General features: G+C 41.2%; 1 protein-coding gene across 1 annotated transcript in view; it reads left to right on the top strand.

Moving 5' to 3' along the window:
• EDIL3 (EGF like repeats and discoidin domains 3) overlaps positions 1 to 14,192 on the top strand; it is a 404,956-nt gene that overhangs the window by 114,932 nt on the left and 275,832 nt on the right. Inside the window, exon 2 of the mRNA XM_074995366.1 lies at positions 5,100 to 5,228. Coding sequence (XP_074851467.1) covers positions 5,100 to 5,228 — 129 coding nt within the window. The remainder of the gene's footprint in view (positions 1 to 5,099; positions 5,229 to 14,192) is intronic.

Raw genomic sequence — 14,192 nt, forward strand, 5'->3', positions numbered from 1 at the left:
GAGATCCTTTTTCAAGCTCTTCACACTTTTGCTTTGGACTTAACTATCTTGAGCAGTTTAGTATCTTCTGCATATTTTGCCACTTCACCATTTACCCCATTTATGAATATGTTGAGTATAACTGATCCCCACTGAGATCCCTGCAGTCCCTACTCCAACAATCCATAGTCTTTACGCATAAACAGAATCCTCTCCTGATGTCTTATTTTTCTCTGTAAATTTCCTGTTGAAATCTTCACAGTAGTCTGATTAATAGTTTGGCTCAGTTTGCAAATAGACATATATTGTGATGCAGATAATACACATCACTTTTCCAGAAAGATAAACATCAGTTACTTTCTTCCTGGAAGGGACTGGTATGAGACACATCATCTGTTTTTCTACCTGAATTCTCAGACTTTTAGGACATAATTTCGTGTATAGCTACATAACTCTTCAAAATGTGTATATGTGTACTATTTTAAATGATTATGGTGATCATACAGAACAGGCCTTATATACCAGCCTTTGGATAATTATACACAGTCTATTTATGGTGTAAGATGTCAATGGATAAAAATGGAAGATCTAGGTGTGCATCCAACTCCCATTAAAATCTGTGTCAAAGCACCGTTTCACATAATGGGAGCAGAATTGGTTCCGAAGTGCTCATTCTCTTTAATCCCATGAAGATTTTCTGGTTTCATTGGCTTGTGTTATTAAAGATAATACCACTACAAATACCAGGAAATACATTACCTAAATTGATAAATTGAAAGATCCCTTTTAATGTTACTGAAAACTTCCACCCTGTTTGTTCAGTCAGTATTTCTCCTCCAAATTAACAGCTTTGTAGAGCGTACACTTCTCAGAGTATACTTCTCCTATGGTGGTATTAATTGGGCTCATACCAAATTATCTTCATAGCAGAAATGCCTGAATGAGCCCCATAAGGTCAAAAATTTAGCATTCCTTGCTCCCAAAATAAATGGACAGCCCTCTGGAGGAATTGAAAACGGATGCTCTCTTTGAGCCAATAGATCTCTCTCCTTCATGTACAGTTGGCAGGATATACAGTTACCATGGAACACTGTGACAGAGTTAGGACATAGGGTTACAGGAGAGTAGTAGAAGAGAAAAAGGTTAGCCCTAGATTAAATAAATCCCAGTTCCCAGGGTAAACTAACAGAGGTTAACCTAGAACTAGCAGGAATTTGCCAGCATCAATCAGGGCAATCAAGCCAGCTAAAGCACCTGGAGTCAATTAGGAGATTTCCAGAGGCAGATGAGTCAGGTTAATCAGAACACCTGGGGTGAATTAAGAACCAGTTGAGACTGGTTTAAAACAGCTCCTCTTCTGCTAGCTCAGAGAGCGCAAGGAGCTGAGGAGAGAAAATGTGGTAGAGGCACAAGCAAAAGCAGGTAACAGAAAGAAGAACTTCTGGATAGAGAAGGTGCTGGGGGAGGACTGTGGGGAAGTAGCCCAAGGAAGTGAAGCCATCACATGGCATTTATTGGAGATGATTGCAGGAAGCAACTTTCATGGGGTCTCTGGGCTGGAGCCCGGAGAAGAGGATGATCCCGGGTTCTACCCAGCATCTTCTCCCCATTACAGCACAGGAACAGTACCGGTATTGGTAAAGGGGTTTGTCCTGCCCTATACTGCTTGGGGGTGTTGCAGAGACTATGTACTTTGATTTCTCCACTTTTCTTCGTGCTTATCAATGATAACAGTAGCTCGACAAACATCCAGCTTGTACCTGAGAAAAAGTGCCTCAACTGAGGGCTGTTGTGAGCCTCTGAGGAAAGCAATTCACCTACAAGCACAGGACCCACCAATATTGAGGAGGAGATTGTCACAAGTGGGCACACATACACATCCATCAAGTCTAACAATGATGTATTCCTTGAGATTAATTTAAATTTGGCACATTCAAAAGCCAACTGAGTTTTTGGATTGGAAATACAGAATTTAGTCAAGGAACACTTTTAAACTACTATAAAGTGAAATTTTTACATATGATTCTTCTAATGTTAAATTCCTCCCCTAGATACTTATCTTAAGCCTTGTTTATCCATTTTTGACATATAAATATGTTTAAAATTTCTCCATTAACACCACAACCATGCATATGTGATTAATAATGTATAACAGAGTCCACATTGATTAGTACTCGCTAGTTCATCTTTGTGCCCTTGTCACGAAAGAGATGTTTTTTTCCGGAACTGTGCACAAGTGATGGCTCTTTCTGTTGCTGCTGTGAGGTCCTCCTCTGCGTAGTTCTCCCCAAGGAGTAAACAAATGAGCAGACGCTCCATGGTCTACACTTCACTGCACGCATGTATATTCATGTCTTTAGAGTAGCCACACCTAATCATGTTAGTTTTTTATCTGCCAGTGTGCATAGATAGGCAGATCAAACATCACTGAATTGACCAGTCTGTAAAGGCCCCTCTGGGAAGATCCTGCAGGGGTTCAAGATCTATTTTCAGTGCATCCGACTGCATAAAACCTTTCATTCCATTGATATAAACCAGTAAGTTTCCCTGGGTTCTCACTGAACACATATTAGATGCAGAAAGGACAGTTTGCAGAAGAGAAGAGGGGTGATTTGATAGCAGACTTCAGGTTCCTGAAGTGGGGCTCTAAGGCTGGAGAGAGGCTGTTCTCAGTGGTGACGGATGGCAGAACAAGGAGCAGTGGTCTCAAGTTATAGCAGGGGAGGTCTCTTTTGGATTAGGAAAAACTATTTCACTCGGAAGGTAGTGAAGCACTGGAATGGGTTACTTAGGTGGTGGAATCTCCATCCCGAGAGACTTTTAAATCGCGTCTTGACAAAGTCCTGGCTGGGATGATTTAGTTAGGGTTGATTCTGCTTTGGGACAGGGAAGAGTCGATGACCTCCTGAGGTCTCTTCCAGCCTGAGGATTCTATGATTCTCTTTTAATTAAAAAGGTAAGCAAACAACCCACCCACACACTCAAGTTATAGAATTCCCCTCTATTCTCATTTTTTTAAAAAAACCCAAAGATTTATTTGGTTTGTTTAGTTGATATCAGCAAAATATTACATGAATTGTTGGTACTTTCACAGTATATTATTAACATGAAAATATGAATGGTAAAATTCTCTGTCACCTATCTGAGAACAATGGTGTAATTATGTGTGTACGTAATGCTGCGTACATAACAACTGAGCATTCCTTTCAGATTTGTGAGTTCAATTACGTGACTAACAAGTTCTGATTGACATATAGAATTCAATAGAATGGAATAGAGACTAAAATTTTTGAAGTACAAATTAGCGCTATTACAGCCTTACCCATTCAAACATAAAGTACAAAGAAATTCAATTCTGGAATTCTCATTCTAAGCTGAGCGAACGGTTCCTCTGTGGTTTATAAGGTCAAACTTTAACATAAAATCAAAATGCATTTTTATTCTCGTGGACCTATTTTGCACAATAAGGAAGAGCATAAGAAATCAGTAACTCGATATACAGTTTACTCTCCGAGAAACAAATTGACATCACAGGGCTCTGGGTCAGACCTGAGAAGTCAAAGGCTGTTCCATAAGAATGGACCCTGAAACATGCCAGTAGCTCATACTGGGTTTTTTTTTCCTTATATCTAGATATGCCTGTTCTTGGTGACATGGGGTTATATATGATGGAGGTCAAGTTGTCTATCCAAACTTCATTAATATCAATGGTAATACTCTCATTGATTTCAGTGGGCTTTGTATCAGTCTCCAAATTTGCAGTATAAATTTGAAGTGTCTTAAAGTAGTAGAACATTTCACAGTGACTGCCATTTATATAGAGACTCTATATAAATCCTATATTTGATGCAAATATTTTTACTTGCCTGTAACATTGCTTTAGATTATAACATTGAGAACTTTTATAGCCCACTCCTCACAGCTCCGGACACTTTCCCTACTGTCCTGTGCATTAGTTGGAACTGATTCCCTGACATGCTACCAACAGAACAGTCTGGTGCGAAGTGAGGTCAGAAGAAAAAGCCAGACTTTGCACTCAGGAATTCCCATTGAGGGTATGTCTTAACTGCAGATTTAAGTTAGGTGATTGGTGTCTATTAGGTTAGATTGGGTGTACTGTATGCTCACCAGGGCTAGGGCCATCCACATGTGGCTGCCATAGGTTGTATCTTTAGTGCCCCTCCTTGGGATGCTGCAGGAGCTCTCTGTCATTTCAGATACCCTTCACTGTATGGAGATGTCACTGGTGCACAGGTTTGGAATTCAGGGTGTGGTTTCAATCTTTAAGTCTAAGGGTAGAGGGTTTCCCTTTCTGACATAATACCTGTCCAAAACAAACAAACAAACAAACCCATAACTAAATAATCCTGCAGCCTATAAAACAGCATGGTCTTACCTCACTGCTACCTGCAAGGCAAAAGATAAATAATATCCATGAAGGGGAACAGGTTCCCAAACCTTCAGCTCTCCAAGGGGCATGGACAGAGCATGCTGGGAAATGGAAAAAGACAGTCCCATTAGCTCTTTGAAGGGTCCAGACAATAAAGGGACTTAACAGTTTTCCTGGGGAGCCGACTCCGGCTCATTCTCACTCTGCTTTTCTCAGAATGCCTTCCTGCACTAGGGTTAGATCTTTCCTTTTAAGGAGCCTCTTTGTTCCAGGTTTGTTAGGCCACATAGGTTCACTGGATTGGGGCTGATTTTGCCCAAGCAAGCATTTTAACCCCTTCCTGACCAGAGTGGAAACCTCTCCCACCACAGTGTCACAAGTCATAGCCCATAATTCTTAGTGATGTGGTAAGGTGAGCCATACTACAAAAACTCTTCCAGTGAATCTGGGACCTAGAAAGCTTTTTTTTTTTTTAATGAAAAGTGTAAACTTATAGTTGCAAAATTTAATCTTGGGACAAATGTAAGCTCGTGCTATCTCTTTAGGTAAATGAAATATTGAAGCTATAGAGAAATTGTAGGTCTTAAGATGCTATGTGTTCAAAAGAATCTGGAGCTATTATGCTGGTCAAGCATGATTGTCAATCCAGCTGTGCTAACGTTATCATGGAAGGGTTTGCAGGGACGGTGTCTGTATGTGATACTGAGACTCTTTTTTCTTTAATTCACAGGGGATGTGTGTGATTCCAACCCCTGTGAAAATGGTGGCATCTGTTTGTCTGGGCTGGCCGACGACTACTTTTCCTGTGAATGTCCAAGTGGCTTCACAGACCCCAACTGTTCTAGTGTTGTGGAGGTTGGTAAGTGCAAACATAACATGTCAATAACTGTCTAAGTTTCCCATTACCCTATGAATATCTAAATAGTGGTATGCCCTTTGCATTTTGTGGCATTGCTGTGCTTGTTATTGGTGCCTTATCCTTGTGCCTAATTTAGTTTGTGTTATCTGCATTCATATTTTTTTGATTGTTTCTTTGTTCCCTGATTTATCTCTGAATTGTATCTGTAAAGAAGCAAAAACTACTCAAAAACACTCAGACTATGTGTGCACTACAGAGCTCTTTCCAAAGAACTTCTTTTGAAAGAGTGCATCCACACACAAAAAAAAGGAGGTCAAAAGAGTGATCTGCTCTTTCAAAAGAGAGCGTCTTTTTCGAAAGAGTGGGCCAAAGATCGAAAAATCAGGCCCCATGAAGACAGCGCTTTCGAAAAAAAGGTATTGCAGAGCATCTATACACGTTGGCTGTGCCTACACTAGCCCAAAATTTCAAAATGGCCAGCAGATAGGAATAAGGGGATTTTGAAGTTGCCGGGGTCCTTTCGAAAAGGAGCCCTGTCTGGATGAGCCGCGCAGTGGCGAGCTGCAGCAATTTCAAAGTGCTGTGGCTCCCGGCATTCTAATGAGCTCTGAATATGTATTTCATTAGTAAACTTCGAAATGGCCATTTGCATGGCCTTTTCGAAGCTTTGGGCTAGTGTAGACACAGCCGTATTGTTTTGAGAGAAGCTTTTGAAGGGGAGCTCTCTTCCTAAAATAGGAAAGGAACAGGGATTTGAAAAGGAGCACTGCGTTCTTTTGACTTACTTTCAAAAGAATGCTTTTTGTGTGTTGGTACTCCGTGGAATCTTTGAAAGAGCCCTCTTCTTTCGATAAATTTTTGAAAGAACTTGCTAGTGTAGATACAGCCTCAGTATTTTGTTTGAGATATTGTCAGTTTGCCAGAAATCTTACCTAGCTTTTAAAGGCTACAGCAATCCAATTTGTTGAAACACCCTGCTGCTAATTTCAGTGATTTTGTTTATTTTAATGAGAGCTACAGCGCTCAATTGTTTGATAAGCCAGTGTGGCCTGATTCTCATCTTACATTTCTGTAGTGAGTACAACTGAGTAAAATAGATATAAACTCAGCATCAGAGAAATCAGAATAAAGCCTATTCAGTGTTTGTCTGCATTTCACAGTAACAGACTATTTGGCTATAATAACTAACCATTATACAAGAACAAATGAGACGTAGCTGGTGACATGAAGTTTTCCAATGCATGGTTGCATCTGAGTGACTGAAAATACAACTGATAGGTCCCATCAGAGGAAGATTATTTGGAATGGGGGACACAGGGAAATGTATTTGGATAGAGACACATAGCTACAAATTCCATTATCTTGTACTGAAATGGAAAATATTTGCATCTGGGCTGGTGGAGGTTGAATTTGTAACTGACAATGAAACACAAATAGAAAGGAATTCACTATCCTAGATAATCATCAGATGAAACCAGTTGGGGTAGCTTTCTCCTGTCTATAACTGTGATACATGACATGCAAATAGATGGATGAAAGAGAATTGAAGAACAGAAAAGAAGGAATTAAACAGAGGTCTATGGAATAGAGTTCAATACACAAATATATGTATAAGTATCATCAGTGTTGGTCTGGAGAGGTAGGAGATTCCAGGGAAGGATAGAAGAGGTGATTATCAGTAGATCATCAGCAGAGTTGACTTACAGTGAGACAAGGATGGTCTTCCTTCATATTAGAAGACTGGAAGCCCTGCTGCTGTGTTGCTATGTTTTGTTTTAAGCACAGGAGGCCACAGTGGCAGGGTCTGCACCTCATTGCCCTCTGAATTTCAATTTCCTATTTCTCTTGGACCCACTCTTCATTAGTAGTGAGGACCTGCACGATGTCCTGTGGCTTTCATTTTATTTGGCATGGGGTCTGTTGGGAGATAGGAGTTGGGCTGAAGATCAGTGGATCTGTGCTTAAGGGTAGGTCTATACAGCAAAGATATTTTGAAATAACAGCTGTTATTTTGAAATAAGTATACTAGCATCTACACAGTGCAACCACTATTTCAAAATAGCGGTTGACTTATTTTGAAATTAGTAAACCTCATTCAACGAGTCATGCCTATTTTGAAATAGCTATTTTGAAATAGATGGTCTTAAGACAGGAAATAGTTCATATTTCAAAATAATTCGCAATGCGTTCTATTTCTCTATTTCAAAATAGGCTCTGTGTGTAGACACTGTACTTTAAAATAGGTAAGTGCTATTTCAAAATGCATTTTGGCTGTGTCCACACTAGCCCCCTCCTTGTGGAGCGGGGTATATTAATGAGGGGTTTTGGAAGATGCTAAGGAGGCGTTACCATGAATATGCAGCGCCTTATTAGCATAATGGCATCCATGTGTGATTCAAAAGTGTTGCCTTCAAAAAACACACTGCCCATGTAGGCAGGGGCCTTTTAAAAGGACCCCCTGATTTTTAAAAGTGCCTTCTTCCCAAAACCAAATGGGAAGAAAGGGCTTTCTAAATCAGGGTGTCCTTTCCAAAGGCCCCTGTCTACACAGGCGGCATGTGTTTTGAAAGTGGCGCTTTTGAATCGCGTGGCTGCCATTATGCTAATGAGGTGCTGCATATTCATGGCTGCCTCATTAGCATCTTCCAAAATCCCTCATTAACATGCCCCCTCCAAAGGGAGTGGGCTAGTGTAGACTGAGCCTTTGTGTGTAACAGTGTTATTTTGAAATAAGCTATTTTGGAATAGCTCTTTGGGAATAGCATATTTCAAAAGAAGCCTGCTGTGTAGACATATCCTAAGATGCCATTTCTCTGCTGGTGACCCTGAATGTCTTTTCTATATATTAGAGATATTAGGTAATTGTTGAAATCAGCTTAATATTATGTAGTTGCTCGTCACTCTCCAGGAGTAACATTCTAGAGTCTTTTAAAACCTCCCTTACCCCTATTTCCTTAAAGAGCTGATGACACTAATTACTCTACTGCTAAATATTATTGTTCTAATATCCAATTTTCAGATTGTTCAGCAGCATTGTGAGATTGCAGATTTTATGGCACTAAAGAAAATACCATTTTGTTTGTTGATGCAGTGACATTTACTACTACCCTGAAAAGATGTAACAGTTTTCTATCCACACAGCATCTCCTGCCAGGCACTCATAGTGCTGAACCCAGCGTAGGCCCCTGGCCATGCTTTCCTGGGTTATGTGCTCTCCTTTGGCTATGGAATGTCATCACATATGATAGCTGGCTATCCCCTAGCACGTGAGGAGTACAAGTAATAGCCTTTTTTGGCTCCATTTACAGGTGAGCAATGGGTAAGAAGAGGCTTCCATAGCACTTTCCCTCTCCTTTCCTGTAAATCTATGCTGGCCTGGGCAGAATTCAGCTCATTTAAAAATAGCTTATGTGAACCTAGGATAACCTTGGCATAGATTTTTTTGCAGTAAGCTTATGGACTTATTATGTAGGAAATTGTGTACATAACTGGGCAGAAGCCAACTGTGAATGAATCTGAGATAAAAGCATATTGTAATAGCATACAGTATAACTTGCAATTTAGTTTGAATTCAGTTTGCTCTTTTCTTTTCTTTTCTTTCTACAATTCTATCAGGGCCATATTTGGAAAGTAAAACTAAATACAAGCAAGTGAAGCATTTGGGAAGATGGAGTAATAGTGCTGCATATCCACAAATAATGCCAAGTTTTTAATTTGAAATCTAGAAATAGTGATTGGTAGATAACCTTTTCTTAATTCAAGTAGTTATTAACATTTATACACTGGCCAGTATGCTTGCCAGTGTAGTTGGCATTTAATACTCTGTGTGTGTGTGTGTGTGTGTATGTTCTCTACAATTAAACTGTGCATGAAAACTATAAGGCAATTTTTTTTTGTTTTATATATTACAATGATGATGTCTTGAATTGTGCTAGATTTTCCCCTTTTTCACTGGGCTTATCCAAAGCACATTTTCCAGTTCTGGGAGAACTCTTTATCCACTTCTCTTAGATCCAAAAAGATCTTCAGACTTGAGCTTGTCACTCAGGTTACTTTAATAGACATTTAAGAGCTCTTAGCCCATGCTAGCCATGTCCGTACATGGAGGGGTTAGGTACAGGGTGATCTCACAATTCTAATTCATGCCACATACTACACAGTGTATATACACCTTTCCTAGCTACTAACATTTATACTTCTTGCATGTAAAATCCACCAAGGTTCCCCAGACTTGGTGTTGTCCTAACAGTAAAGTGGGGCTATCCCACTGCATACATGATGGCACCAAGCTGTGTAACCACTTTCATTTTCTCTCTGGTGACTGAGCATTCACAGAACTGTTTATGCCAGGTTCTTTGACAACATGTAATATTTATCTCTACTTAGTCCCTTGTTGCCGGCTTATTATGCTGATAGTGTTGCATATGTATTCTGTTTTCAATAGAGCCCATACTATTGATATACACTAAGCTTGCGTCTACTCTACTCCTCACTTTTGGAAGGGGTATGTAAATGCAGGGGTTTGAAAATACAAATGATGCACTGATATAAATATTCAGTGCCTCATTTGCATAATGGCAGCCACTTGCTGAGGTGAAAGTGCTGCTTTCAAAATGGAAAATAGCTGTGTAGACAGGGCTCCTTTGAAAGGAAGCCCTGCTTTAGAAAGTGCCCTTCTTCCTGAAAAGAATTGGGAAGAAGGGCACTTTCTAAAGTGGGACTTCCTTCCAAAGGAACCCCATGTACAAGGCTAGTTTGCATTTCGAAAGCAGCACTTTCAGTGTGCTGAGTGGCCACCATTATGCAAATGAGGTGCTGAATATTCATATCAACACCTCATTAGCTTTTTCAATCTGCTGCATTTACATGCCCCTTCCAACAGGCAGCCTAAGACTATAGTCACACTAATGACTTTTGCTGACAAAACTAGCGGAACATCCACATGCAAAATGCATTTTGTTGACAGTCAGTCGGCAAAAGTCGGCACTTCCATAAACAGCCTTCTGCTTCTCCCAGATGAGGAAAAGCACCTTTTGTCGGCAGACCCAGAGCATCTTGACAGACAGGGCATCCGGAACAATGGGTAGCCCTGACTGCTGTGCTTCCAGGTGCCCATCTTGTCAAGAGAGCATCTGGGCAGTCTGGCTGCTCTGTCGACAGAGTGGAGCACTATCCCGATTGGCTTTTGTGTGTCGTTGTGCTCTGTTGACAGACGTTTTGTCGGGAAAGCTCTCCTGACAGAAACACCTGTTGACAGATGGCTGTAGTGTAACTGTAGCCTAATTGTCTAGGACTCCCTGTCCATCTGCGAATGATAGTCATGAGCCTCACAGTCCCATTATTAATGCCATGTGGATCCTAGGACCTTCTTCTATGCGAGCAAACTGCAGTTTTGCTTCCCCATTATTATAAATTCCCTTTTTCAAATCAGTGTTCTATTTAATAATAACGCTTTCCCCTGTTTTATTTCTTCTGTCAGTTAAATTAAACATATTACACATTTCGTACCAACTGTGCTGTAAGCAAACATTTCTCACTTTGTTCTTTTCCTACTTTTGTACACATAAAGTGTAAACTGATTCTCAGTGATCCAATCCTGTCTATTTCCCAACTCCAGTAAGTGCAGAGAGGGGCCGAGTTGAACCAGCAGAAAGTAAGGCTTCTGCCACTTCATCTTCAGGAATGGGTGACATTTTGCAAAATCACACCACATAATTTTGGAGCCTACTTGATGTTTGGTCAGGTCCCCCTTGACATCAACCCTTCCCTGGGTGTTCTCTGCTTCCACCTCCCTCTGTTGCAACCACATTCTTCTTTGCAATGGTAAAATCTGCTTTTGTGAGTCCTGTACCCATGACTTTGTCAAAACTACTGTAGCCAGATGGCCTCAGAAAGGTAAATCATATTCTCCCATAGTATCATTGGTCTCCCTGTTAAGCGTTGTAAGGTGAAACCCCATGGATCTTCATTCTCTAGCTCTGATACATACTAATCCTTATTACTACTAGTGATGTTTACTCCTTTTGTAAGTTTGGTTTTAATTGTTAAATTTGTGTTTTCCACTTGCCTGTAAGCTTTGCAATGACAAGCACCCTGCTACTTTTGGCGTGATAAGCAATGTGGAATTGCTTTTCAATGCCGATCTGCGTGCAGGTGTCCCTAACCTCTCTTTGCCAGAAGCTGAGAATGGGTGATGGGACGGATTGCCTGCTCCGTTCATTCCTTCTGGGGCACCTGGCATTCACCACTGTCAGATGACAGAATACTGGGCTAGATGGATCTTTCATCTGAGTATGTATGGCCTTTTTTTAGTTCTTATGCACGTTCCTCAACCACTGATCCAACACATCCTCTACCATTATCTGAATGGACTGCTCCATAAACCCCTCACTGACTGAACAAATTATACACCAGTTGTTTATCTGTTGTAAATACAGTCATATTTTTAGTTGGAAATGCTTCCACTCAATGTGAGAATGAGTCACTACAACCAATACCCATCTGTCCCCTTGGTGGGTTAGGAATAGTTCCCAAGCATAATCACTTTGGATCCTTTAGTTTCCACCATCCCCAGGAAGCTGTTTTATGTGCGACTCTCTACCATTTCTGTTTTCTGGATCATATCTCACACAAAGAAGATAGGAATTAAAATACCCATTCAAATCCAGTTCTGGGCCCCTATCATGTTTTTTGCATTTTTTCTTGAGTAGCTTCCTTTTAGGGTGACCACTCATAGTAGATCTTTGCGCTTATGCTAAGAGACCCTTTCCTCATGTCCATTTGTAATACCCATATCAAACCATATTCTGCCTTTACACACAGGAATCCCTTCTCTATTACTAACTCCCGTCCATCCACCATTATTCCCAAGCTTTGAACTTGCTTTCAGACTGGACCTATCTGTCAGAATGCTATGCTATTTCTCTGCCTTAGCTTGTAACAATTGCTATTGGCTCTGGGTGGCAGCTGCCCCTGAAATGGCTTCTAAACTGGTTTCCCAGGGACAAGGGGATCTGGTTATTGTGTCTTTGTTTGCTAAATCTGTTGCTGGATTTCCTTTTATCGATAGCCCTTTCTTCTTGGGTGCTCAGATTTCTACTTTAGCTGCTCTTTTTCAAAATGTTTAACTCATAATATCCAGCACTTGTCATGTAGTGAGGGACTTGATTTATACATCATCTATAGCACAATACTCATTCTTAGTGCACCAGTTCAGCATCAACACAACTCCCCTGGCCACCCAATTGAATGCCAGGACTAAGGCAGGCTCAGAGCAGAAACTTTCTTCTTCCATTAGTACTCTGACAGCGACTGCTAGATCTGCATAGTCTGCTGATTTATTCCCACAGTTATGCAGCAAATTATTTACAATCACTTCATCTTTCAGCTTTCCTGATGCCCAGCCTCCATTCCTTTGTCACTTGCCATAGTGGCTATGGCCTTCTGTAGACGAAATCTCGTCATCTCAAACCTTGTTACATTTAGTTCTTTAAAGGTTAGCTGTCAAGTTCTAGGTGAGGTAACCTCACAATCATGGGACACTCCTTCTCTGCAGAGCCCTGCCACCCATTCCTTTAGCTATATAGCTTTCATATTTTTCCCTGCGACACTGGGATCCTTGGCTAACTTGTTGAGCTGATACTTGTCTCTCCAGCAGTACCTTGAGAGATGTATGGTAACTAGCAGTAAACAGCTTCTGTCCTCCAACTGATATTTTGTCTTTAGCAACTGCCCAGTATGCTGTAAAAAACACAATTTCTCACATCCAATTTATTAAAGTTCCATACTTTGCAATAGCTGGGAAGCAAATGCTAACGGTCAGTCTTGATTTCCAGATTTTGATGGCAATCACCACCCCAGACGAACTGGAGTTACTGCAGGATACCTAAAGAACAGTTTATTTTCATCTGGACCTTCCAACACTGGAGCACTCACCAAAAAGCAGTTCCAGCTTTACCACCATGTCTGTGTGCTCTTCTTGCTGATCCCAGTGTGGGCTTCTTATACACTTGCACAAAGGACTTGCAGTTTCCACATGAAATGCGGAGAATTTAGTTCAGATTTGCTTGGTTCACTTTTCCCTCCCCTCTCCCAAACAAAAAACAACTCTGGAATACCCACTTACCAGGAAGGTTTGGCAATTGACAAATTAATTCAGCTCTTATGATGATCAACACTACATCCTAACTCACCTATTGGTGCCCCCCAAGTATATAACCTTTCTATGAATCAAACGTGCTTTTTTTCACCATTAGTCTTTAACCCTGTGCATGCTAACCCTGCCTGCTGCAAATACTGGAGTGGCTCAGACAGATCCTTTCTGTGTTCTTTCTCAGCAGGAGACTGCACCAATACATCATCCTCATACCAAATGAGCCTTGAAAGCTGAGAAGAGTCCTCAAGTCTCTGTTTTGTGTGTACATGAAAAATAGCTGCAGAGTGTTTGTACCCCTGGGGTAACATGGTCCGTTGAATACTGCATTCCTCCTCACTATTCTATGCTGACGCATTCTGGGACCAGTGACAACACCCAGAAACCCTTAATAGCCAATATTCAAAATAGAGATGATAATGATTAACCCCTGAACCGGTAACTCTCACCGTAAATGGATGAGGTTAACTGATGGGGGCTGGAGCAGCCCCCCCTACACCTCCACCATGAACAGGCATCTGCTTCAACTATGAGAAGCCCACCACAGCCTGGGGCTCTCCAGATCAGCTGAAGTAGCCCTGGTCCACAGCGGGCCTGGGGTGTGCTGTGGGCAGGGGCACTCTAACCCAGCCAAGCTGACTGTGCTGGAGACATCTAGCACATTAGCTTTATCACTCCTCATTTCACCAGTGCCTCTGCTGCCTTCTGTATTGGCCCATTAGATTCCTTAGGCATAGGTATTATCTTTTGGAAGAGGGATCAGCCCCAGAGAGTTCTCTCTGCTACTTGTAATATGTGGCCATTTAACCACA

This window comes from Carettochelys insculpta, chromosome 5, assembly GCF_033958435.1.
Source record: "Carettochelys insculpta isolate YL-2023 chromosome 5, ASM3395843v1, whole genome shotgun sequence".
Lineage (NCBI taxonomy): Eukaryota > Metazoa > Chordata > Testudines > Carettochelyidae > Carettochelys > Carettochelys insculpta.